Source organism: Vidua chalybeata, chromosome 2 (genome assembly GCF_026979565.1).
Source record: "Vidua chalybeata isolate OUT-0048 chromosome 2, bVidCha1 merged haplotype, whole genome shotgun sequence".
NCBI lineage: Eukaryota > Metazoa > Chordata > Aves > Passeriformes > Viduidae > Vidua > Vidua chalybeata.
Genome location: NC_071531.1, coordinates 97,479,806 through 97,502,900, shown reverse-complemented (window position 1 = coordinate 97,502,900; position 23,095 = coordinate 97,479,806). Strand labels below are relative to the sequence as shown.

At 44.3% G+C, this 23,095-nt stretch overlaps 1 protein-coding gene and 1 long non-coding RNA gene across 2 annotated transcripts; one reads left to right on the top strand and one right to left on the bottom strand.

Moving 5' to 3' along the window:
• Positions 1–421: 421 nt before the first annotated feature.
• On the bottom strand, positions 422–22,726 carry TMEM272 (transmembrane protein 272). The gene is made up of 5 exons (XM_053936615.1): positions 22,419–22,726; positions 18,874–18,953; positions 11,675–11,734; positions 5,246–5,328; positions 422–2,075 (listed from the first exon to the last, which is right to left on the bottom strand). Exons 2-5 carry the CDS (start codon positions 18,929–18,931, stop codon positions 1,713–1,715), a joined length of 564 nt encoding a protein of 187 aa, XP_053792590.1. The 5' UTR covers positions 18,932–18,953; positions 22,419–22,726; the 3' UTR covers positions 422–1,712.
• LOC128784754 (uncharacterized) lies at positions 2,111–9,285 on the top strand. Its single transcript, XR_008429603.1, has 3 exons — positions 2,111–2,221; positions 3,787–3,904; positions 9,176–9,285. It is a non-coding gene; the product is annotated as an uncharacterized LOC128784754 (long non-coding RNA).
• Positions 22,727–23,095: the final 369 nt, after the last annotated feature.

The window sequence follows — 23,095 nt, the reverse complement described above, 5'->3', positions numbered from 1 at the left end:
AATGCTACACTGATGCTGCCCTCATGTCAGATTATTTTATCTTTATCCTACCTTTTATCTAAGATTAGTTCTCTGGAAATAAAGAATTCTTAAATCTGGGGCCTGAATTAAAATCCTTGTAAGCCAAAGGCAGGCTTACTTATCTATACAATAGCCAGTGAGATAAATGTTCGTGTTTGAAGACAGGTGGTTGCCACAGATGTTACACTGCTTTCAGGCTCAGTCCCAGGAAGGATGGTTGAGCAGACCCTGTTCAGCTGTGGCATATTGTTGAGCTCTTTTGCATATCTCACCCTTTCACAGGCATTTTATAACCCTTTTGGATTTCTCTAAAACACACGATTCAGCTGTGGGGTTTTTAACAGACAAAGTACACAAAACACACATTTTTTTTCCTCTGCCTTGGGCCACCCTCAAGCTCATCTAGAGGGGAGCCCCTCCATTTTGACCACATTAACATAAGTACATAAGAGCAAAAGCAGAAAGAGCACTTTTACATGGCATTCATCAACACATGAAAAAACAACCTACCAGGACCACTTCTGGGGTTGTTCCATTACATGTCACAAAAAAAATTGTCTCTCTGCATGCTGGTGCTTTTAAAGCTGCTGCTGCTGACTGAAAAGCTGTTTGCATTACATCTGTCCATTAAGTACAGATTTCCATATGTACAGCACCAAGGTGAACAAATCAAATGTACATTCACACCACAACCAGAGAACTGCTGTAGAGCACACATCTGCCTGAAATTCTCACATCCCCACCCATCTCTTATTGTTGTGGTTTATATTCAAAATACCAAGGTAACATCATCAGTTTTTCTATGAACTTGATCATAATGGTTTGACAGTAATCTTTGTGTTACTTTGTGTGGTACTGACAAATTACTATTATAGAAAAAGTGTATCCCCTGACTGGGGAATGCTGAGCCCTGCTTGAAGCACCGATCTGACACTCAGTAGCTTAGTTCTTTGTTCTGCCAAAGACTTGCAAAGCAGCCTTGGCTCACTGGATGTATTGGCTATATATGGATGTATTCATACTGTCTGGTTTAGCCCCAAAGTTAGATATAGATGCTTCCTAGTCCAAGTTCAGAAGAGACCTGAGGGCCATATTCAGGCTGCCTTTTATACATGCTCGTATTGCTACCACAGCTTCTTACTGACCAGTCTGACAATAGCCTGAGTAGCTCTCTAGTGAGCATCTCAGTTACTCTCAGAGTTCCCAGAGTCCATATGCTTTGCAAAGTGGCCTGAATACAACCCTTTGTCTCAGCTCCCTCATCTACAATGCAGGGACAATAACAAACCTCATCAAAACTATGGGAGAGTTAAGATCCCAGTGAAGAGAACAACATGGCTACTTTTATAGGCAAAGATGTTCTGTGCTATATGCAACACAACAGGGACCTGGTTTTAGAGGAGTTTGCTATCTGCAAGAGCACGCTCCTGATAAAACATCCAGAGTTAAAAAAATGGGATGTAAAAGTTAGCAGGAGTACACCCTGGCACCTGCAGCAGCATTTTTGCATAGACTATGCTGTATTCCAGCATAGCTATTTCCAGATGGCAATGTATTTTTTAATTTCCCCTTGAAGTTGACTGCTATCACACATATATATTGTACAACAAAGATGTGCACAAGGGTGAATTATTGCCTGTTCTTTGTTGTACACGCTTTCCCAAAAATCTGGAGATTTATTTATGTAGCATTTAGTCTTCCTCAGAAGAGAATCTTTGCCTGGAAAAACAGTATATGCAGCAGCTACAAAAGATAAGAAGAAACAGAACAGTATGGCTAATAATGAGAACACCAACAGCAAAAATGTACAGGGTTTTGTCACAGTAATCCTGAGGCTGATGAAAAGGCGGGATGAAATTTGGCAGATACACAGAAAAAACCCAGTAGTTCCCAAGAATGAACCAGAGAAAGAGGAAAAGACTGAGGGTTAGATGGACGTAGTACTTGTGAGCATTCTGCCTCCAGGGATACTCGTCGTCGTCGTCATCATCAATCACAACAGACTTGGAAAGCAGCTGCCTCATCCTGGTTGAGTCATAGAGCAGGAGAGTCACCTGGAGGCATTGCGGGAGAAAAGGGAATAAGTAAAGTGACTGCAGAGAGTCTGAACACCTTCTGGCCACTGCCAGTCTTTGGGTCAAATTAGATTAGGTGTGGGAAAACAGTGTAAGAGAGAGCTAAGGAGCCACAAATAAGGCAGGTACTGCTGGACAATAATGAATTTTTTCCTTGTAGGTTATTCACCAGCAGGGGTCATACATTGGAAAAACATTGCTAATGGAAAGGCATGAGAACAGATTGTGTAGGGAAATGGCAGCAGCTCCCACGCTGGAGACTTTTAAGAACAGATTAGAGTAACTGCTAAATGACTTGAGTAGTGTAGTTCCTGCCTTGTAATGGGTAGATTTTTCTCTTCTAACTCTATTTTTCCATGGTTATAAATTTGAATCAGCTTATATCAAATTATGAAGCATATAGACTATGACTTAAACCTCAAAGTTGCTTTAGATACTTGCAATGTACTGTTGTCAAATTTTCTTCAATTAAGTGCCATTTTCCCAGATTGCCCGATTCCTGCCTTCACTCGAAACTAGCAGAGAAATATGGGGAATACCATGATGCCAGGTGGTTAGGAAGGTCTGGTATACAGGGAAATGCAGTAGGACTCATCAGTGTTACCTGCATTTCTTGTTTAGTCTTGGCAATACAAAGAACACAAGTAGATTCACTGTTCTCAGTCATGTTCTCTTTCACAGAGTTATAATCTGTGCTTATTTTTCTGCTTGAAAAAGAGAAGAGCACCCCTCATTTTACATTCTTTTTTCTCCAGAACACTGGCCAACGAAAACCTGTTTGGGTATATATTTTTCCTGGTTCAGATTTTATTCCATATGCCCCATTTTCAATAGGAAAAGCTTAGCAAGAGAATCCAGAGTTTTCTCTTATTCTTACTCTTCTCTGGAAAACTGTTTGGTTATATATAAATGATTAAATTTTTGTTCACAAAACCAACTGGTTTTCCAGCCCAGATGTTGGTTCCAGTTTTTGAGAAACACATTTTAAAGTCCCAGCACCAACATAGGCAAAAAAATGTTGTTTCCATTGATGTCTCACCTCCAACTGAGCACTCAAAGCAACAAGCTTGCTCAAACTATCATCTTCTCATATGAACATTTATTTTACACAGACTCATGAGGCACAGGAGGGATAAACCTGCCTGGCCAGTGGCTCTGAGGTTTCTGCATGAGGCTGCCTGTGGCTGGACCTGAAGCCTACCTCAGTCCATTTAGCTTTCAGCTCAGCACTCAGGTTCTATCAAGCTCAGCAGTGAGAATGGGGTTAAATGACAGATGAGTACTGGGTTTGAAGCAGTCAGAGAAACCTCCCAGGTAGGTTTATGAATCTCAACTGCATCTAAGTAGTTCACGGAAAGTGCATTTAATTCTTATGGATATTGCCTTGCCAAGCGTGATTGAAGAAATTGCTGGCAGTCACTCACATTGTTACTAGCTGCTGAACATACATTTATGGAGCAGCATGGCATGAATTCAACAGGCCTCTCTGGGTGCTCTAGAATGGTTCAGTTGCCTTGGTGAACAGTTACCAGTGCTTTTTAAAAGACTGGAGGTGGTAAAGGAATAGATGAGGAGCCCACAGTCTGCACAGATCTGGGCTAGAATGACTTGCCATTAGATGATGTCCATCACAGGACAGCATCCATTCAGACTTCATCCTGTACCCATTCTCTGACCTTTTAACTTTCAGAGCTCAAGCAAGGGCACTAGTGGATGAAGTCAGTGCAGTCCAGTGAACAGAACAGAGGGCAGAGTTCAGATGGGCGAGAGACTTGAATTTGGCTGCAGACCAAGCGCTGAGATAACACGTGAGTGAAGCTAATCAAGTTCTGACCAAATGCATTGCCAAACTGCAAAATAAGCAGTCCTGCTGTCAACTGAAGTAAAATTCAAACCATTATTTGATGTCAGCATGAATATTAACTGATCTGTTTGCCACCTTAGTTATACTGAGAAAAACTGACTTTTAAACCAGAAATAGCTAAGAACAAGTCAACATTTTTTATGAACGCTTCAATCCACTAGCCTCAAAATTTCCTTTCAGTTCTGCTCTAATCTTTTTTAAACTATTATTAAATGAACCTTTGATTATACAGAAAAGTCCACTGGTGTGATCGAATAACTGACTAAGCATTTGCCAGTAGAACCCACAACATAGCAAATTCCTTGTAATAAGATTAAGCACTTCCTTTTTTTTTTTTTTTCCATTTTCTTATTTACTAACCAAAGGTCCTTGGAGGACATGATTCATATCCAGTGATGTACTGTGTTTTTCTTGGGTTACCACTCTGAAAGAGTGCAGTGAATGCAGAGACCTGCAGAGGAGGATTCTTTCCCATTTCTTTCAGTCCTGGCAAAGAAAACAGGCTAGAAATGTTGTGGTAAGGCTCTTCATGCTCCCTAAAAGCCAGTTAACACCATCTGCAAAGGGACTGTCAGAACAGGGTGGATCTTTTAGAGTCAATGCAGAGTTATATAGCTTTACAGGGACATGGGTTTATCACAGGTATGAGGGTGCCTCTACTTGTCAAACTGCCAGACTGTGGCTCGGCAAAGATATAAGTGAGCACAGTCCTATAGAAGACAGGTAGTTGTGGTTAGAAAATGCTGCATCTAGATTAATAAGCCCTGCTGTGTTGCAGGGATATATTTACTTTGGAAGGAAGTGATTCTGCTGCAGTCATTTACTTCTGGCCAGGTCAGAGTGGGAGTAAATTGAACTTGTGAAGGACTATGTACAAACACAAGTGGTTTTGTAGTATTCCCAAAGCAAGGAGAATAACTTAACTTTTTGTCCCGTCTGTATGAAAATAATGGAGAAAGATTTGACATGCTTGGAGGATTGCTTGTGGAAAAAGGACCCCATTTACCACAGGCATCCATGTTAAGTAGTCATTTCCCTCAGTAGGGATTGTAGCACAGATGCTGTGATGCAGAAGGAAAGTCACCCCACGGTGTGTGGGACAATGCTGAGCTCATTAGCAGCTCACTTGACTGACAGGTGCTTTTGGTAATGGAATAAGCACAGTCCAGTCCTGTAGCTCTCCAGTACTGGGTGCATGTGGCTGTGTGGAGCTATCATCTTGTCTTAACTAGCAAGTCAAAGTCGAGTCACACAAAATATTTTTCACACACAGAAGGCACATTACCTTTAAGCTGCCAATCACACCACCCACCAACAGATATAAGGGAATCAGTGGCTGAACTGGGCAGTCTTCCAAAAACTTCATTCCTGAACGGCAAAAATGGATGTTTGTTATCTCAAGTGACAGATATTGCAACAAGCTGTACAGTGAAAACTATAGATGCTGTAAGTGAAGTGTAGTGCTTACACCCAAGACTTGTATCCTTGTGTCTGTTGAAATGGGGGCTGAATTAAAAGGGGGCTGCATCTCCCACTACAGGAGTGAGGGCCATGAACAAGCAAAAGACAGGAGAAGGAAGAGAGAGAGCAAAGGCAAAACCAACATTACTATTTTCTGGCAATACTAATTGCAGCCACATATAGAGGTCATTCGTTTCAGCCACAGCTCTTTGTTAAATGACCCATTGACTGAGCTGGACAGGGAATTTTCATCAGCAGTAGAAAATTCAGTGAAAATCAAAACCATGAAAAGAAGGAATTCTGATAAGCTTCCCCCAGGATTTTCCTGCTCATTAGTTCCTATGAGTGTGGCATGTTCCTGAGTCAGATGCCTGGAAGCTTGGGAGCCAATACCCGTGGGAGCACCTGGAACTGTTTTAGCTTTCCAAGCAGCTGATAGGGAGCTGTAGAAACTCAAGTTTCCAAGATGTTTGGGTTGCTGGAGGATAAAAGAATTGGTTGTTATGGAGCTGAGGACCCTGGCAACCCTCAAATCTACTGCAAGAAAGAGAAAGCTGGGTAAGTTTTAGGGAAGAGAGTGTATGGCTGTGTGAGGATGTTGCTGGCATTAGAGACTGAAGCTTGTGATACAGGTCTGTGGCAGTGAAACTCATCTGTCCAAATATAGATGTCTGCAATGCAGGCATCCATATGTGAACTAGTTTTCTATACTCTGTAGTCAATAGGGAGAAATAGGCACTTGTAAAATTCAATTCATTTTTCCTAAGATAGGCATTTGAAATGGGTTGGGTGAATTGGTCCCTGAAAGCACTTCTGTCTCTCCATGGCTATACAAGAAATTCAGACTGCCAGCTGTAGATACCTGTAAGTTAGCTGGGATGAATCCCCTGCCCAAGTCTCGTACCCAATGACATCTTCAGAAATTTTAAACAGTTCATTATACTGTAATTTTATTGGTATTGATCCCATGTTTCAAGGCTTTGACTGATCAGTTGCACAGGGTAGAAAGGATTTTCTGTTTTCTTCTTGCTGTATAAATGGTTTGCGAGGAGATATTCTGACTTTTCTCTGAATAATTTGGGTTACCTAGTTGCAGGATACCAAAAGGAATGTGCTAGTCTTAGTGCTAAACATCTCTCAGGTACAATGTCTTGCCTCCATTTTCAGAACTACACAGAGTAGGAGGAATTAGGAAAGAAGTATCAGTGGGTTTTGGTATGGTGGGTTTTTTTTGTGGTTGGGTTTTTTTTAGGGGGGGGGGGGAGGGGTTGGGTTTTGTTTTGGTTTTTCTTTTCTATAGCTGTAATCCTCTTTATCTTGTCAATTTGCCCACCAAATCCACTGCTATTGCTGGTCCAGAACACTGCTGATGTCCTGAACATCTCTTGCACTCTTTGCATGGTATAATACAGGTGCTCTGAATTGTGGTTGCTTGTTACAGGTCTGACTTTAGTCACAGGACAGGGGACAGTGTTTTGTGGTCTGTGATCCCCTGTGTGTAAGGGCTGTGGAGTTCCAGTCTACTCTTCTATACTAAGTATTTATTACCAACCTTTGTACAAATGAAAAAGGCTGCACTTAGATGGATTTGGACTCTCTCCTCTTTCATTCTTATTACAAAGCTGTAATTTTTTGTCCATTTTGCCACTGTGTAACACTGAGACCTGCTCAGACTCCCAGCTTTACAGAGGTGGGCAGCAGGGAAATTGTCACAAATTACATCATGTTCATCAGAAAGCTGCTGCCAAGGTTTCCAGAGTTCTTAGCCATCTAATAGTCTGCCACAAAAGCAGCTGGCCAGGGATCACTGGGAATATATTTCCATTTAGGAACCTAGGCAATTTCTATTTCCAATGTGTTAAATGAGATTTCAGTTTGAGGGGAAAAAAAAAGAGAAAAATGCCTTTCTTTTTTTTTTTTTTTTCATGCAGCTCTGATTCTCTTTCCCAGACAAATCTATTATGGAATCCTTTAATATATATAACATGACATCTGTCAGTCTTGGGAAGGATTTGAGTGACAGACAGCAGCACTCTGTAGGTTTTGAGAGAATACTGCAGATAGATATGACAGCAAACGAGTAGGTCAAAGCAGGTAATACAGTTGTAACTTTAAAAATACACCCCAAGGTGTGAATAGGAAATGTGGACCTACAGTTGACAGAGGGGCACTGGTATTTGTTACAGTGAAATCAATGAATGTGCCGATCAGTTCTCACACAGCGTGTGTTTGGTTTATCTGGGAACACCAAAACTAGTTGGAAAGCATCAGTGCAAGCTCTTCTTTCCCATACGCAACAGATATGTTCTCCTTTGACTGCTAGAGATGGGATATATGGACCATGTGAGATCAAAGATCTGCCTCTACTGCAATGCTCCCTGCAAGCCAGAGCAATTTGTGGTTCAGAGTGAAAAGCAATTGAGCCTGACCACAACACAGACCAGCACAGGAGTCCAAATGAATGAACCAAGACCTTTGCAAGATCAGACACAGCCTGAACAGCATCCAAAGGGGAAAAAAAAAGAGATGAGAGGCTTGGGAAAGCAGAGGTACTTGCACATTTTACCTCCTGGCTGCCACAGAACAACACTGCAGTGGGATCCAGGACACAGGGTCCAGCAAGTGGAAAGAGCACTTGTGAGCAACCAGGACATGAGCTTCTCTAAGGGCACCATTTGGGGCAGTGCTCTGGCATGGCCCACAAAGGATTGCTACATACCAGGTGTCCTTGTGACTCATGATTATCCATGAGATGAGGGGTCAGGACCAATGAAAATCAATACAGCATTGGCCTCTTTTTAGCTGCTTTACTCTTCTCAGCTGAAAATGGCTGAAGTACACCCATAGGAAAGGAGGGCTGCTGTATAGCAAAGCTGATCCGCTGTTTGGTGCCCACTACACAACTTTATTCCTAATGGGAGGCAGAGACCTCAACATGCCAGGCCATTTTCAGGTGTTCCTCGTGGATGCCTGCAGCTGTCATCACTTAGCACCTCACTTAGACCTCAGTCAGTAAGCCCCCTAACTGTGGGCCTTACATTTGGATCTAGTGCTGCAGAGAATTTCTCTCGAAGTAACTGCTTTTGGGCCCCTTTTTATCAGAAAGCATATCAGCAAATCAGAGGAGTGGCTGAAGGACTGGAATGCAAGGAAAGAGTGTGTTAAACAACAACTACTAAAGCACAAGACTGGTTCCCACGTAAAGGCACGGAGTATGAGAATAGGCTTCAGACAATTCTTGGGAGCATTTGAGATTTGAGGAATTATTTGAGGAATTACTTGGTGTTATGAGTGTGAGGAGTAGTACTGGGTTAAATTTGAACAGGGGGCAATTTAGACTGCTTACTAAAAAAAAAAACATGTCATCAGCTTTCAAATGTGACTTAACTATCCTTGGCGAATTCTGTATATAAAGGACACTGGACACTGTACAAGAATGGGTTATTGGAAGTAATCCTTCATTGTCCTGGAAACTAAAAAAAAATTAAATAAATCTCTATATCTTTGGAGTGTTTAATGAAAAAAAGAGATCTTCTCTGCCAGTAAAAGTGAAAAAGCTGCTAAACAATCTATGGCTTAAATGATGTCACAAGTCTGCAGGTTGGAAAATATGCTGAGTCCTTTTCATGTATCTTGAATTATACTGTGATTTACAGCATTATCAAAATTTAAGAGTGTATAATGTTAGCATGTAATTATTACCAGGGCTGCCTGTTTTTCCTCTCTGAGTTTTAACAAGTATTTTATCTCACAGTTTTCCTCTGTAGGAAGCAAGAGCCAAAATGACTGGAGGCACATCAGCAAGTTTTTTTCTGAGATCATGGTAACAGAATATTATCAGAAGATCACAGGGTTTTGCTTGGAAAATAAATATCTGCATTTTTCTTGACATTTCATTTTCCTAAAAATACCTTTGCTGATATGGAGCTGCAGGAAACCAATATCCTCTGACAACACTACATTACAGTGACATTATCTCTTAATTTCAGTAAGTTGTGGGGAAAAAAAGGGCTCTGTACCTGATGCAGGAGATATCCAGAGCTCCAGGCTAATATCTTACTATAGACTTTCCACTTCTCTGATCTTAAAGATACTGTGAAATGTTCCTGAGAAATTATATTTGTAAGTGGTCAGATTCCAGACCTGGATTCATTTCCAGAAGGCATGATGTCAGTGTGCATGGAAACTGTGCCACATTTTGTATTATACCTTCCCATCCCTATTTCACAGTTCAGGCATATTCAGCCTGGGGAAAAGCTAAAGCTGGAATCTTCTTAAAGGATAAATAGCAATCTTAAGTCATGGGTAAGTATAAGAGCAGAAGTGATGTAACAGTTCAGTCCATTTCCCTACTTCCTAATTGCTCCATAATCCCTTGTTAGAATTCCCTGGTTCCTAATTAGGACATCCTAATTAGGACATCCTAATCGGAATCCCACCATAGTCATGAGTGGTACTTTGAAAGCCCCAGATTAAGGGAATAGCACCAACCTTTAGCTGAACACTTATTATGTGGGTTTGGATAACTATCCATGCCAATGGGCCAGGTGTCCCAACTGCCTTAAAAGTCACCTCATCTCAAGGCAGACACCTAAGAGATGGTGTGGGAATTTCACTGTCCGGAATGTCCATTGCCCTTAACAGCCTGCAAGGACAACATGCAGCGCTCAGCCTGGCTGTGGATGCACACAGTCTGAGTCTAGGTGAGATGCAGCTTGCCCTCAGCATCTGCATCTGGAGTTCCTTTGGACCATCTCTCATGAGTAACGAGGCACCAGGTGAACAGCTTCTCAAAGACAAGGGCTCTTGAAGACTTTGAATTCAAAGCGATCTGGATGCACTGGAAAAAGGCATTCAAAATCTACAAGACAAAAACTGATAGAGCCAAACACTTTGTGTAGGGAAGGAAACTTCAAGGTAAATAAAAAACAAGATATGTCTGGTAGGGAGCAGCACTGCCAAAAACCATCTGGGCTTACAATGCACCATAAACTAAATTGGAGGTAATTTGCTGCAGAGAGACCATGTTTAATTTTGAGGTGTGTTTACAGAAATCCTGCATGTTAAACAGAGGAGCTAATTACTCTGCACTGCTCATTCCTCAGGTCTCAGCTGGAGGCCTGTGTTACATCATTCTTTTATTAATAAGGAAAAATACTTACATTGGCCAGAGGTCAAAGAAGGGAGGCAAAAATGAAAAAAAAAAAAAAAAACTACAGAAACAGTGACCTGTGAGGTCAGGATGAAAGAATTAGGTTTTTAAGACCTCTGGGAAAAGAAAAGAGAAGATGGAGCAGGGTTATAATAGCAGCCTTCAAACAGTTCAAAGGATCTCTTGAGTAGTACAGTGACCAATATGTTTTTGTGATCACAGTGGGCAGGACAGGCTGTAATCTGTTTAATTTGCCATAGGGAAGATTTAGGTTGGATATGGGGAAAAATATTTTGTCTTTGAGAGCAATAAAATGTTGAAATAGACTCCTTGGGAAGCCATGGTATTTCCTTGAGCAAGGGCAAGTTAGACATCTGTCAGGGATGCTGTGAGCACATGAGCCTGTCTGAAAGCAGAGGTGGATTGGTGTCTCCACTGATGTTTCTCAAGTGGGGTTCACAACCCATATGGAGGATATGAAAGGCTGAAAGGGAGCAATGAAGTGTTTTAGAAAAAATAAAGATCTATGTTAATGGTAAGGGAAGGGTGATGCTTAAGAAAAGAGGGGCCTTATGCAGTTTAAAAAGGTATAAAATTGTGTAGCTCAAAGGATTTTCCTTTCTTAAATATTTGATCTTGAAATGCTACTCACAAATCCAGCCTTTGAGGGGTTATACAGAGACAGATCAGCCAAAAACCAGGTCTGACTTTCAAAAAGGTAGAGACATAGCAGCCTACAGCATTTCTTTTTCCCTTCCAGCACTATGCTTCTACGAGTTTTTGCAGTGTAGCTAATGCAGAGGGATCCTGAGTAATGAAATCTCATGTGTCAGATTCTGAGCTTCCTCCCACAGACAAAGCTGAGTTTTGAGGTAAAACACACTGGAGGGGTTTTTAAGATAAACAGGGTCAAAATTCAAGTACTTCTTCCTCCCTGATATGGAGTGTGGGCTGAGATTCTGTCTGAAGCTAAAGTACCAAGACAAGGATTTAACAGTTGGAAACCCTGAATTTTCCAGTTCCTTTTCCCACTAGATATGTTAAACAGCCACAGAGTGCCAGGAAGTTTTTACTTTCAATTTACTTTAGTAGTCAACTTACCTATAAAAGTCATGGACAGTGGTAAGGCAAGGAAAGCGAGGAGCCCAAATATAAAGCATGCTGTGAAGGAAAAAAGAAAGACAGTTTTATTTGTGCTACTTCAGGTTTAGAGGCCAGCATTTCCATCCAGTTCTTTACAGATGCTCTGTATCCACACAACTGTGTAGGAAGAAATGCAGTGCACTTGAGGGGGTGGGAATATCACCTGCGTGATGCAGCATTTGAGGTGATGGAACCAGCACATGTTTTATCACTTCCAGGATGCAGTGAGAGACACAAACTGCTTTTGTAGCTATTACTTGCAGCTTGTCTTAATCCAAGGGCAAGGAGTCATCCACTGCTGCCTTATCCTGCATCCTTTTCAGGGGCACTGCCAGGCGACTGTGCAGTAACAAGTAATTTTGCATCAGCTAATCCGTGGCAACTGATGAGCCATATCTGTTTGCTAAGCAAATAGCAGCTTTAATGCCATTCCACTTAGTTTTCATTGATAGCTAAATAAACTGTCGTTATCACAGATGTGAATAGTTTCTGGCTGGTCTAACTCCCTGACCCAGCTTAGCTCATGAGCACAAAGGCAGCAGCCCTGCTGCAAGAAGTGGGATTTGTCATTGGAATAGATCAGCTTAAGCTGTGTGGAAGGATGCTCTTAGGGGTGCACATAGACTCTCTCTGCGGGTGAGTGGACCTGAGGGGCTTACTTACTCCCTAGAGGTTGCTGGTGTATCTGAGCCCTGATGCTTTCCCTGCACAGCCAGGTGCTGCAGAGGATGAATGCTTACCTTCACGGTGGGTGAGGGACACTAGCGTCTAGGACAGTGTGAGCAGCCTGTCTCACAAAAGCTGCCATCTCTGTGCCTAATCATGAACGCTTGGCAACATTAAAGTGAAACGCTGCCCTGTCAAATGAGAGTAAAATATAATGAGGACATTCTGTGGCAAGTGTCCCTTCAGAGCCCTTCCAGAAACTATTCAGGCTGCAAGTGTGTGCCTAAGGGTGCCACAGTGCAGGTGGGCAGAGATTGCAGAGGGGCTGCGAAGAGCACGGATAAGAAAAGGAGTAGGATGTCTCCTTGGAGGCTTGCAAAAAAAACCTTGGAGCAAGTATTTGGAGTTGGCTTGGGACCAGCCCCTTTTCCCAGGTATACTGTGTCCCACAGTTCCCCATGCCAGAGAACTGCAACCTCTGCAAGGTGCATGGTGTCCCCCTGGCCCTGCAGGAGCAGGGACACTGCCAGCACCCTGCAGACAGTGCCGCTCTGGAAATAAAAAAATTCTGCAGCACTGCCAAAATACCACCCTCAGGCTGCCTTAGAGAAAAAGGGCAGCATCACTGCCTCTGTTTTACAGAAGGAGAAACAGAGAGCACATAGGAGCAGCATCAAAATTCAGAGCAGATCCACCAGGCTTTCTGACTCGCAGACACTTTTCATGGGAATACACCATCCCCCACATACTGCTCATGTTTTCTCCACAGAGAACCAGGATCTTACACTTAAGCTCTTGAAAGACATCTTTCTCTGAAGTAGCATGTTTGTTATCTCTATGAACTGGGAGATACTGAGGGTATTTTGAGCTGAAGAAAGCACTTCTGTTCCTTTGTGCTGCCCCCTCCTCCTTTCCTTGTCGGCCAGTCTCCCTCTCTCTGTCTCTATCTCTGTCTCTCTCTCTCTCTCTCATTTTTGCTCAGACTCCTATCTCTTGAGTGCTGCATAATACAGAAATTCTTCCTCTGCTTGAATAGTGTCCTACACTTGACTAATCTCTTTCAACCACTGACAGCCTCTCATTAGAACAACTCAGCCTAGAGCCTCCCTTTTCACATGTCACATTTTGTACTAGCTCCTCTTGCTGTTAAGTTATTTAGACTATTCTTTTATATTAAGAAGCGACAGTATTTTAAATGAGTTGCGCTTCCAACATCATTTTTGGGCAAACAGTGCCCACAGGCTGGGCAACTCATTTATCTGGTGCCCAAAGGGGTGCCGCTTAGGTCTGCAGGGCATTGCACCGACTGCCTGGTGTGGCCATAAGTGCTGTCATTGCAGCGCAGCCCTCGCAGCGACGTCACCCCTCTGCCTGTGGTTTCGTAGCTCCCCCTGTCCCTGCCCGCGCTGCACGGGAAGTGCTCAGGAGCCCGGGAGGAGGAGGAGGAGGAGGAGGAGGCATCGTGTCATTTGTTAATTTTGCAGCGCCTGTTCTGCCTGACCCCGGGGAGGGACGCTGCAGTAAGCTCTGAAAAAAAGCTCATGTGCATGTGAGGCTACACATCTGGCAGACAGGTGTCCGTGTTTGCTTGTGTCTGACATCTGCCCAACAGCCCGCTTTTGGAGGGAAGAAGTGGGAGGTAGAGACCACTCAGAGCTCAAGAGAAAAAGATAATGCTTCATTAATTCCGCTCCCAAAGCAGCCGCTGGGAATGTATTTACTCATTATCTCCCCATTCAGCTGCAGCCTCTTAGGTCTCGAATTGGAGGGGCAGATGCATAGTCTGGGAAGGCTTCCAGATCCATGTTTAACAAAGTGAGGCTCTTCAACAACTGCCTACACAACTGGCAGGGCTCTGCAGCCACTCGCAGTGTCGCTAGCAGCGCTAAAGACTGATTTTCCCTAAATGTATGGGGGGTTTCACAGATATGCTGCTCAGCTGGGATACACGCATTCGATGCCTGGGTTTGTCTGGGCTGTGCTGCCCCGTTCTGGTCCGAAGACAAATTGCTTCAGAAAATGGTACTTGCCGCAGGGTAGCACGGCTCAGCAGAGAGGACGCTGCTGTGCAGCAGGTTCACATATGGGGCTTGTGGTGTTTTTATGTCAGTGATACCGCCTCACAGGCCGGTCAGAGAAGCCCCTGGCCCCATTCCTGGAATAAGTAGCAAAAAAGGGCTGGTAGTCTCTAAAAACACAACACAACTAGAAGTGTTTCCAGGCATGCCTCGAAAGGGTATCTGTTCCATGAAGCTGGTGCCTGGGCATTAGGCAGGAGAACTCACTGCTCTGTACCAGCATGGCAGCACCTGCTGGGGCACTGGTAAAGTCCTGCTGTGGGATTCAAACATGCTGGAAAATGAATGGAGGGAAGAGCTCATGTCTAGGATCACAACAGAGGAAGAAGAGAACAGATGGCTGAATATCTTGCACATTCCTTGAGATCTGTGGTCACAAAAAATTATATCAGTGGGTGCAGGTTTTGGGTCTCCTTCCCAGGAGTACAGTCAGCTGATATAAATCTGCTGTTTGGCTGAATTCCTCTTGCCAGGATTTCCCCACAGAATAAGCACACTTGAGATCACTGCTGACATTTTGGCTGTATGTCATGGTCTCTCTCCTGTCTCATGCCCGAGCCTTTGCATCTTCCACAGCCATGCCCCTGCACTTCAGCTCTCTTCCCACTCCTCTGCCACCCCCTTATGCCTGGCCTCAGGACACACAGCCTGTTGCCCTCTGGCATTTGCTTGGGATCTGGAGGCAGTACTGGAGGTGACACCAATTCACCTGTGGACTCCTCAGACTTTATTTTGCTGCCACGAGTTTTCCAAGCATTTGGAAATTTCAGATCAGCTTGGGCTGTCCCTATTTACTTTGAAGAGAGAGAAAAGTTTCTTTCTTTTCAGGTAAGAGTCTTCACAGGATTATCAGAAGTGAATATCAATCTCAATCTACCTACTTTCCTCAGTAGTATGCTAATACAGCTGTAGTGCAAGCTGCTCAGTAGAGTGACAAGCTCTCTGATAATAAATACAGTAATAAATGAAGTGTTGGTTGTATTGCCATCACTCCTAGGTGCTATTTGTTCTGTAGTTGTCAGGTTCTGGATAAAAAATGATTTTTTTTTTTTTTTTTAAACAAGATACTACCAGCTTCCAAACAGTCTGCAGTTACCCCAGGATTTATCTGCATGAGCAAGCTGAGGAGCAAAATTCTGTGTGAAAATTCACAGTGTGCCCTTTGGACAATACCCTGTGAGAATGCTGCTCTGAAGGGGCCTGACTCCCAGCAGTCTGGGGTTTAGGAAATTTGGGTCAAATTCAGTTGGCAGGGCCCCATGCCTGCTGATGCCCTGAGGCAGACGCAGATGGCAGTGCAGTAGCTCAGCAAGCAGTGTCACAGTGTGCTGCACTGCAGCATGGGTGGTGTAACAGGCTGGAGTGCAGATGGGGAGCAGGTATTTTCATCCATGTTTTATTCCTTCATGGCATCTGCAGGCATCCCCTGCAGTACTGATAGGCACTTGGAGCAAAGAAAGAATGCAGCCTGTGGAGGTGTTGTGGTGGCAGAGAAAGTCTCAATGGATCTTTCTGAGGAATCAGCCCCAGTAAGATCGTATGTTTTACAGACCAGGGATGAGTCTGCCCATGATTTTGGTAGCTGTGATTACTGGCTGTCTTTCTGTGCTTTCAAGTCACAGGAAAATGTCACTATTTCAGATGGGATATGCAGAAAAAACTTGAATGAAGTAACATGAAGGAAAGGAATTAAATCTGTTCAGCTTGCTGGCCACCACTGAATAAGAAAATAACAGCAAGGTTTGAGCACTCAAAACCAGACCTGTGAGTATCCAAAGAGTAGAGATATGAGATATCCTTGAACAAAACCAAAGACTGCTCTGTTCATGAGGCTAAATGCCATAGCAAGGATTCCATCAATTGCTGGAATAGTCTCTGGGGATGAATGGCAGAAACCCCATCCCTGGCGTGATTTAATCTCTTGACCAAAGTGGAAACTCAGAAGCTGGAAGATTCAGGGTAAGGAACAGCCATTCCCATGGAGGCCTCTAGTTCCAGTGCAAAGCCACCATTTGAGGCAGGGGAAGTGGGAGGAAACTGACCAAATCCCAGCTCAGGGCCACCAGCTGTTTGCTGTGTTCCAGCACTCTTTGCTTCATTAGGGTTGAATGACTGTGATGTAGAACTTTGGTACCCAGATATCAGCATCACATCACCTAAAATTTATGTCCTAGGTGTAGGTGCTTTGGGGGTTGAGCAATATTGCAGAGTGTCCAGCCTGAATTTTATATGATGCCTCTGGATACTGAACTACAGTTACGCCATGGTCTAAATTCTGGATTTGGCCCCTTGTGAATAATTTCCAGAAGTAATTTTATAACAGTATTTAGGCATTCCATATAGAGCCATTCAGTTTGCATTGCAGTAGACCCAGGGTAGTGGACTAGGCTTTTTTATTTTGGTCAATAAATTGAAGACTGAACTTAAATTGCTACACCAAGAATGAAAAAATGCTCCACGGGTGGGTTGGCTCTTGAGGATTATTTAAATACCAGGAGACCAAAGGTACAACTGTGGATTTTGCTGAAAAGCTCTTTTAAAAATAAATACAGGATGATAAGGAAAAGTGAAATTAGGCCTCACTGCATTTCATGAAGGCTGGCATTTTAATGAACATAAAATCAATTTTGGATGCATTAGTTGATCCATAACTAAAGCAGAGCTTATTTTGAACTTAAACATGAGAAGAACCTGAAGATACTTTCCTGGAATGTCATTTCTGAGTTCCTCACTCATGGGTAATTTTTCAGCTACCCAAGAGAGTGCTTCTGGTGTAGAAGAGCATAGGTGAGATCAGAACTAATCCCAATCTTTCAAAAAAAAAATTCTAAAGGATTAATTATTTTCTCTCTCATCATTGAAGTTCCAGTGGTAATTTAATAACAGGGAACGGTAACATTTTGCTTGTAGGCACTAGGAACAAAAATCAGAGAAAATACCACTTTTGACCTTTTAAATTGTGATGTTCACCAATGAGTCCAGATCCTCCCTGAATGCCTTTTCTGCAGGATGTGAGGGATCCTACAGGGATCAGCTGGGTCCCAGTTCCACACCTAGGCACTTGTCAGGGTGTAATGAGGGTGCATGTTCTGCAAGCCTTGTTTTCCATCCCTCTCCAGCCCTCCTTTCCCCTGGGGCAGTGATGAGCATGAAAAAGTAGGCCAGAAAATATCCTCTCCTTCCCTACTTGTGCCAGGTTTCTGCAGGGAGACCTGGATTGAGCTTTCTGTCCCTTTGGCCTGATTTTCTCTGCCAGGTTGTAAGATGGCAAGGAGTTGAGGGGTTTAATCATTAATAAAAGTTCATTCTGAGCTTTGAGAGCCTTTCAGGCAAAGCAAAGATCAGGAATATAGAAGACTCCAAGGTAACACTCTAGACTGGCAAATGCAGCAATAAGTGTGGGTAAAGCATCACTTATGAGGAGTGGTCAAAGGGTTTGCTGCTTCTTGTATTTGAGTGGAATTAGAAATTGCTACTGCCTAGAAGTGAAAGCAAAATGTCACTTTCATGTTTGCAAGTTTCACTTGCAACTCAGAATGAAAAGGTGATGCAGTCAGCAGGAGTAAGCTGCTTTAATACCCATGGATTTTAACCTCCTGCTGAGGACACTGCTTCCCTGATCTTACAAAACCCCACCTCTGAAGTGTATTTCTCCTGTGCTTCTGTGCAGCTCAGCCCAGGTCAACTTTCTGCTGCGTTGCTCCTCGGAGAGCAAAACCAGCCTGTTCAACCAGCTGTCAGCTCATTCCAGCCCTCTGAGTCCTCCACCCTGGCTGGGAAGAACCAGTTGCTTTAAAACCTCAGCAAGCCCAGGCTGTCACGCCAAAGAACCTCTGTCCAGACAACTGATGCTTCCAACCCACAGCAATGGGCTGCTTATGGGGGATACCCCCACCTGCAGTGGCCCTTGTGCCAGGGAGCAGGCAAGCAGAGGGAAGAATAACCTGTCCCAGATCTCACTAGGTGAAAGGGGGGATATTTCTGACCATATTCCATCCCCAGACTTGCGTCCCTGTGCCATCACACAGGCTGGCAGAAGTTTTGCTTGGCGGGAATCGCTCCTTGGAGAGTTTGTTCTCAGGTGATTTTCCCTGTGGATGCTTCTGCATGCACTGCATGTGTAAGGTAACACATTATTTTGCTTAGGCTATGTGTTGCTGCCCATATTTAGGTACATGGTGGTGTTTGTTAGAAAATTTGTGCTGGTTGCTAAACTTCAAATACTGCAACAGGCAGCTGCTGTTAGGGTAGAGTTACTATTGCACACTCCATCAGTTCCCAAAATTATCTAGGAAAGGAAGCTTCAATGAAAGATTCGGATGGGACTTTGTACCATCGTGATTCCTTTATATACTTGGCTTAGCAACAGGGCAGCTTAAATACATGAGGCAATGGCTACCAGAACTGCCTTACCATTGCTGGCAATTTTAGATATGCACCGGTGGCAGGCTTTCTCCAGGCCAGCAGCCATTGTGGTGAGCCTTTTGGGGTGCCTGTGGAGACAGAGAAATCAATATGGCTATGAGAAGTGTCTTTACCTTACTAAGTATCTTGTCTCAGAGTACTCACACATGCTGGCAGGCTTTCACTACCCTCAAAAACCCCAAGCATGCACAAACCCAGCCAGCAGCGGGGCATACCCAGAGGCAGGAATGCCTTCCAGCAGCTCCGTGCTTGCCTGCTGGTGATGATGCTCGAGCCCTGGGGTCACGGAGAGGCTGGGGGAGAAGTATTAATGTCATCTTCCTGAAAACTGTGAAAGGTTCTGTCTTTACTTTGACTGGGTTTCGGGCAGAACAAAGAGCATTTAAATGTTATGAGAAAACCCAGGGAAACAGGTGGGGTTTGCTACACAAACCTCAGCAAGAATTAACGAGTGCGCAAAAATGAATTAAAGAAAATAAGGAGAGAGGATGAAAAGAGTTTTAAGGTCAAGGAGGATTCTGAAGAAGAATATGGACTAAAAACTGCAAACCACAGGGAGCCCAGAACAACATGCCTTTGACAGAAAAGTAGCTGGATTAGAAAGTAGCTCCTTGTAAAGAAGAATTTTTACAAGGTGGGTTGAGGGATGAGCAAGCAGCCAGGCATCCAGGGTCGGGCCTCAGACAGCACCAGACAGTTAAGTAGCATTCCACATCAATGGGAGTGTGGAAAGCTCACACACACACACACACACACACACGCTCCAAGCCTCAGCTTCTGGCCAGGGTCACCACAAGTCTGCAACCACCAGCAGCTGTGTGACAGAGGAAGGTGTGTGTGGAGGAGGCCAGGATAAGGGAAGCTGCATTCCCGAACCTACCTCAAAATAGCCTCTAGATTTCTTAATGGTTAGAGAGCAGTATTTTAAGCTTAGCCTCACTGTGTACTAAGTTGACATGAGATCCACCCTAGGGTTTTCTTGTGCAATGCTGTGTCCAGCTTGGCCCAGAGCCTATTAGGGACCATGGGGTCCCAGGCATGTATTGAAGATAAAGACAGACTTGTTCAACCACCTGATCCATGGCCATGTCCCTCTCCAAAGTCTGTCCAAGCCCTACTAGTCAAGGCTGAGCAGAGGAGGCTGTCTCCAAGCCCAGACAGGACCCTCTGCTGCCATGGAGAAGGGGATGGGGTTTGCTCCTTGCACAATGGCATTGCAGATTCTGTTTCCTGGCAGTTAATAGAGGCAAGTTTGGTTTTACCTGTGGGTGAATGACCAAGCAAGAGTCAGGGACTGAGGTCTTCACAGACATCCCACCAGATCAGTAACCCTTGCAGGCAGCAGCCAGCCACCAACATATACATCCAGGTTTCTAGTGTGCCTGATCTCATCAGATGTTTCATGGAATTTAGCTCTCCTTTTCCAGCCCTCATCTTCATATCCCAGAGGACATCTCCATCAGTACTGAATGGAAATTGCATATGAGGGCCTGACCTCTGGTGAGTACATGTGTCTCATACCAGCCACCAAACCTTCTTCAGCAGAGCAAATACTGTACCTATGGGCTGCAACTATTGATGAGCATTTCAAGGAAAAAACTAAGCATGCTCAGGGAAAACAGAAAGGAGGAAGGGAAACCGGTACTTTTCCCAACTAAATGACATATTAACTTTAAAGCTTTCAGTGCAGGTTTCTTTCCAGAAGATGCACAAACAGGTATTCATTTTGCATCTGGCAATGTCTGCTAACAAAGGTGTTCTGAATCACACGTAGATTGGGAATATTAGCCTTTATGTAAATGTTTATGACTAAAATTACTTTTATAGAAGGAATTCTTACAGAAACAATATTAATCCAATCAATCCAATGCCATATTAAAAATCACTTAAATATCAAATTATCTTAAGCAGAATTTATTGTGGCTGGGAATGCTGTATTTCCATAAGCAGAGGGTAAAACGGACGTTTTGTCTTTATTTACTGCTCTTTTACACTAAAACTGGAGGAGGACTCGGTATCTGGAAGCATGTCACCACCTAGTGACAGAGCCCAGAAGTGACCGTGATTCAGAGCTCTGTGCGGTTCTAACAGGTGAGATAAAGAAAGCAATTTCATGATGGCTGTGCACAAAGCATGTTCACACAAGAACACAACACACAAAACTACCAGGTAATGGTTTCAGTTCTTCCTCAGATGTTGGAGGCTTGGACTTCTCCACGACTGACAAATCCCTCAGAGAATTCATTCTATTTGCCAGATAAAGAGGTGTTGCCCCTTTCCCCCACACCTTTGATGATTCTGCAGAAGCTGCTGTGGGTGTTAAGGGTGAATTATTTTCTTTTGTGCCAATGCGTGAGGGTGCTGAAGTGCAATTCAGCAGCCAAGCAGCTGCAGAATGGTTTTGTTTCACAATTGAAACTGGGAAATTGTCACTGAAACTCACAGGAAACTGAAATTGGCACAGCACAAAGACTGGCGCCTTACAAGGGCAGGAAGGTATCCTGCCCTACTGTACCTGCTCCCAGTTTGATAATGAGTTGTAAAAGTTATATGAAAAACATAAAACTCAGCCAGGAAAAAATTATAAAGACCAAAGACAACTTCTGGACTTCCTCCCATCAGTCCTTCCTTGAGTTTGTTTCCCCAGTGGAAAGGGACCTGCCCTTGGGTTGGAAGGGCCAGCAAGCACTAGGGACAAGTCTCTGAACCCTTGCAGGAGGCTGGAGTCTTTCCATACAGCTGCTTTGTAGGGTGGCAGGTTGCAGCTGAGCCACACTAGAGTCACAGCACCCCTGTGCCTCTTCCAGGCTGTCCCATACTCCTCACTGAGTGCCCTCAGTGCTGGTGGTCAGCAGCCAGGTTTGCCCACCTGGAACACATGCTGTGTGTCGCATTACTGCCTCCTGTTTTAACTCAGTTCCTTGCCCCTTACAAGCACAGTCTTAAGTGTGTGTAGCACAGACCCTCCATCCTGTTTCCTTTGTTACTTCAGCTAGTTTTAGCTTTAAACTATTTTTCTGGTCATTATTCTCATCCTAAATATTTAGAAAGTAGGAGTCAACACTGACTGATAGCACTGAGTGACTGGTGCATGCCTGACCTACAGCAAAGCCAAAAGACAACTTCAGGCTGGCCCCACCGTGTGTCAGTCCAAAGAGCCATGTCCACGTTTGTACTGTGGTGTTCAGACTTTTCAAATTGAGCTCTTCTCTCTCCCAGATGCAGGTGCCCCACTCTGCGCTGGTGGACACAGCAGGCAGAATTGGTGGGGCTTCCTAAGATCCCAGTTCCCACTTGATGGCTTATTACTACCAGGGGATCCCTGCTGGGACACGGGAGGTGTACATGGACCAGCAAACCCCTCCGGAGCAAGGGCTCTTCTCTAAGGACTGCTAGAGGCAACAATTTCTTTTTATTTTTCTGAAATATTCAGAGCAAAGTCCTCTTCCAGATCCGGTTTCCTAACAAACCACAAAGCCCCACACTGGCTCTTATGCCAGCACATTGTCCAGTTCCCAGCAAACCCCTCTTACCTGAGAGCGCTGTGAGTGCCAAATCCCTTCACCTGCACGTGTGGGAGATGGGGCAGAGGAACGGCAAAATCCAGCCTTCAGTGGCAGCCAGCTGGGAGAGCGCTCTCCGCTGGCACCCCAGAGCTCTGCTCGGCTCCCTGGGACCCTGCCCGTGGGCGGTGAGGCACGGAGCGGGGGCTTGCTGGCTTTTATTCCTCCTGGCCTGCCGCACTCACAGCTCTCGACGGCAGCACCGTGGGAGCTGTGGGATGAGGGAGCGCTTGCCGGCAGAGCCCATCCTCATCAGGCTCCCCACTCCCACGGCTGGCTGGAGCCACAGCCCACCCTGTGCCGTTCCAGGGTGACAGCAGGGGGAAGCAAAGGACCCCACACAACGGTGACTGTACAGGAGGGGAAAAAAACTAAAAAAAACCACCAACAAATTTCTTTCGCTAAGTCTTTTATTTTAGAGGGAAAAAAATTATTTATTCAGAAATCAGTAGAGAGGGTTAAGTACTTGGTTCATTGTTCATGCAGTTCCCCCCCTTCCCCATCAATGCAGCTGATAGAGCTCTTTGAAACTGCCACTGCCTTAGCTGTTGGCTCGTTTATGTCTTGTGTCACCCTGGAGAGTGTCATCTATTTGTTTGGTGGTTACCTGCTAGGTCACCTTCCCATCAGCAGATGACCATCTGGCA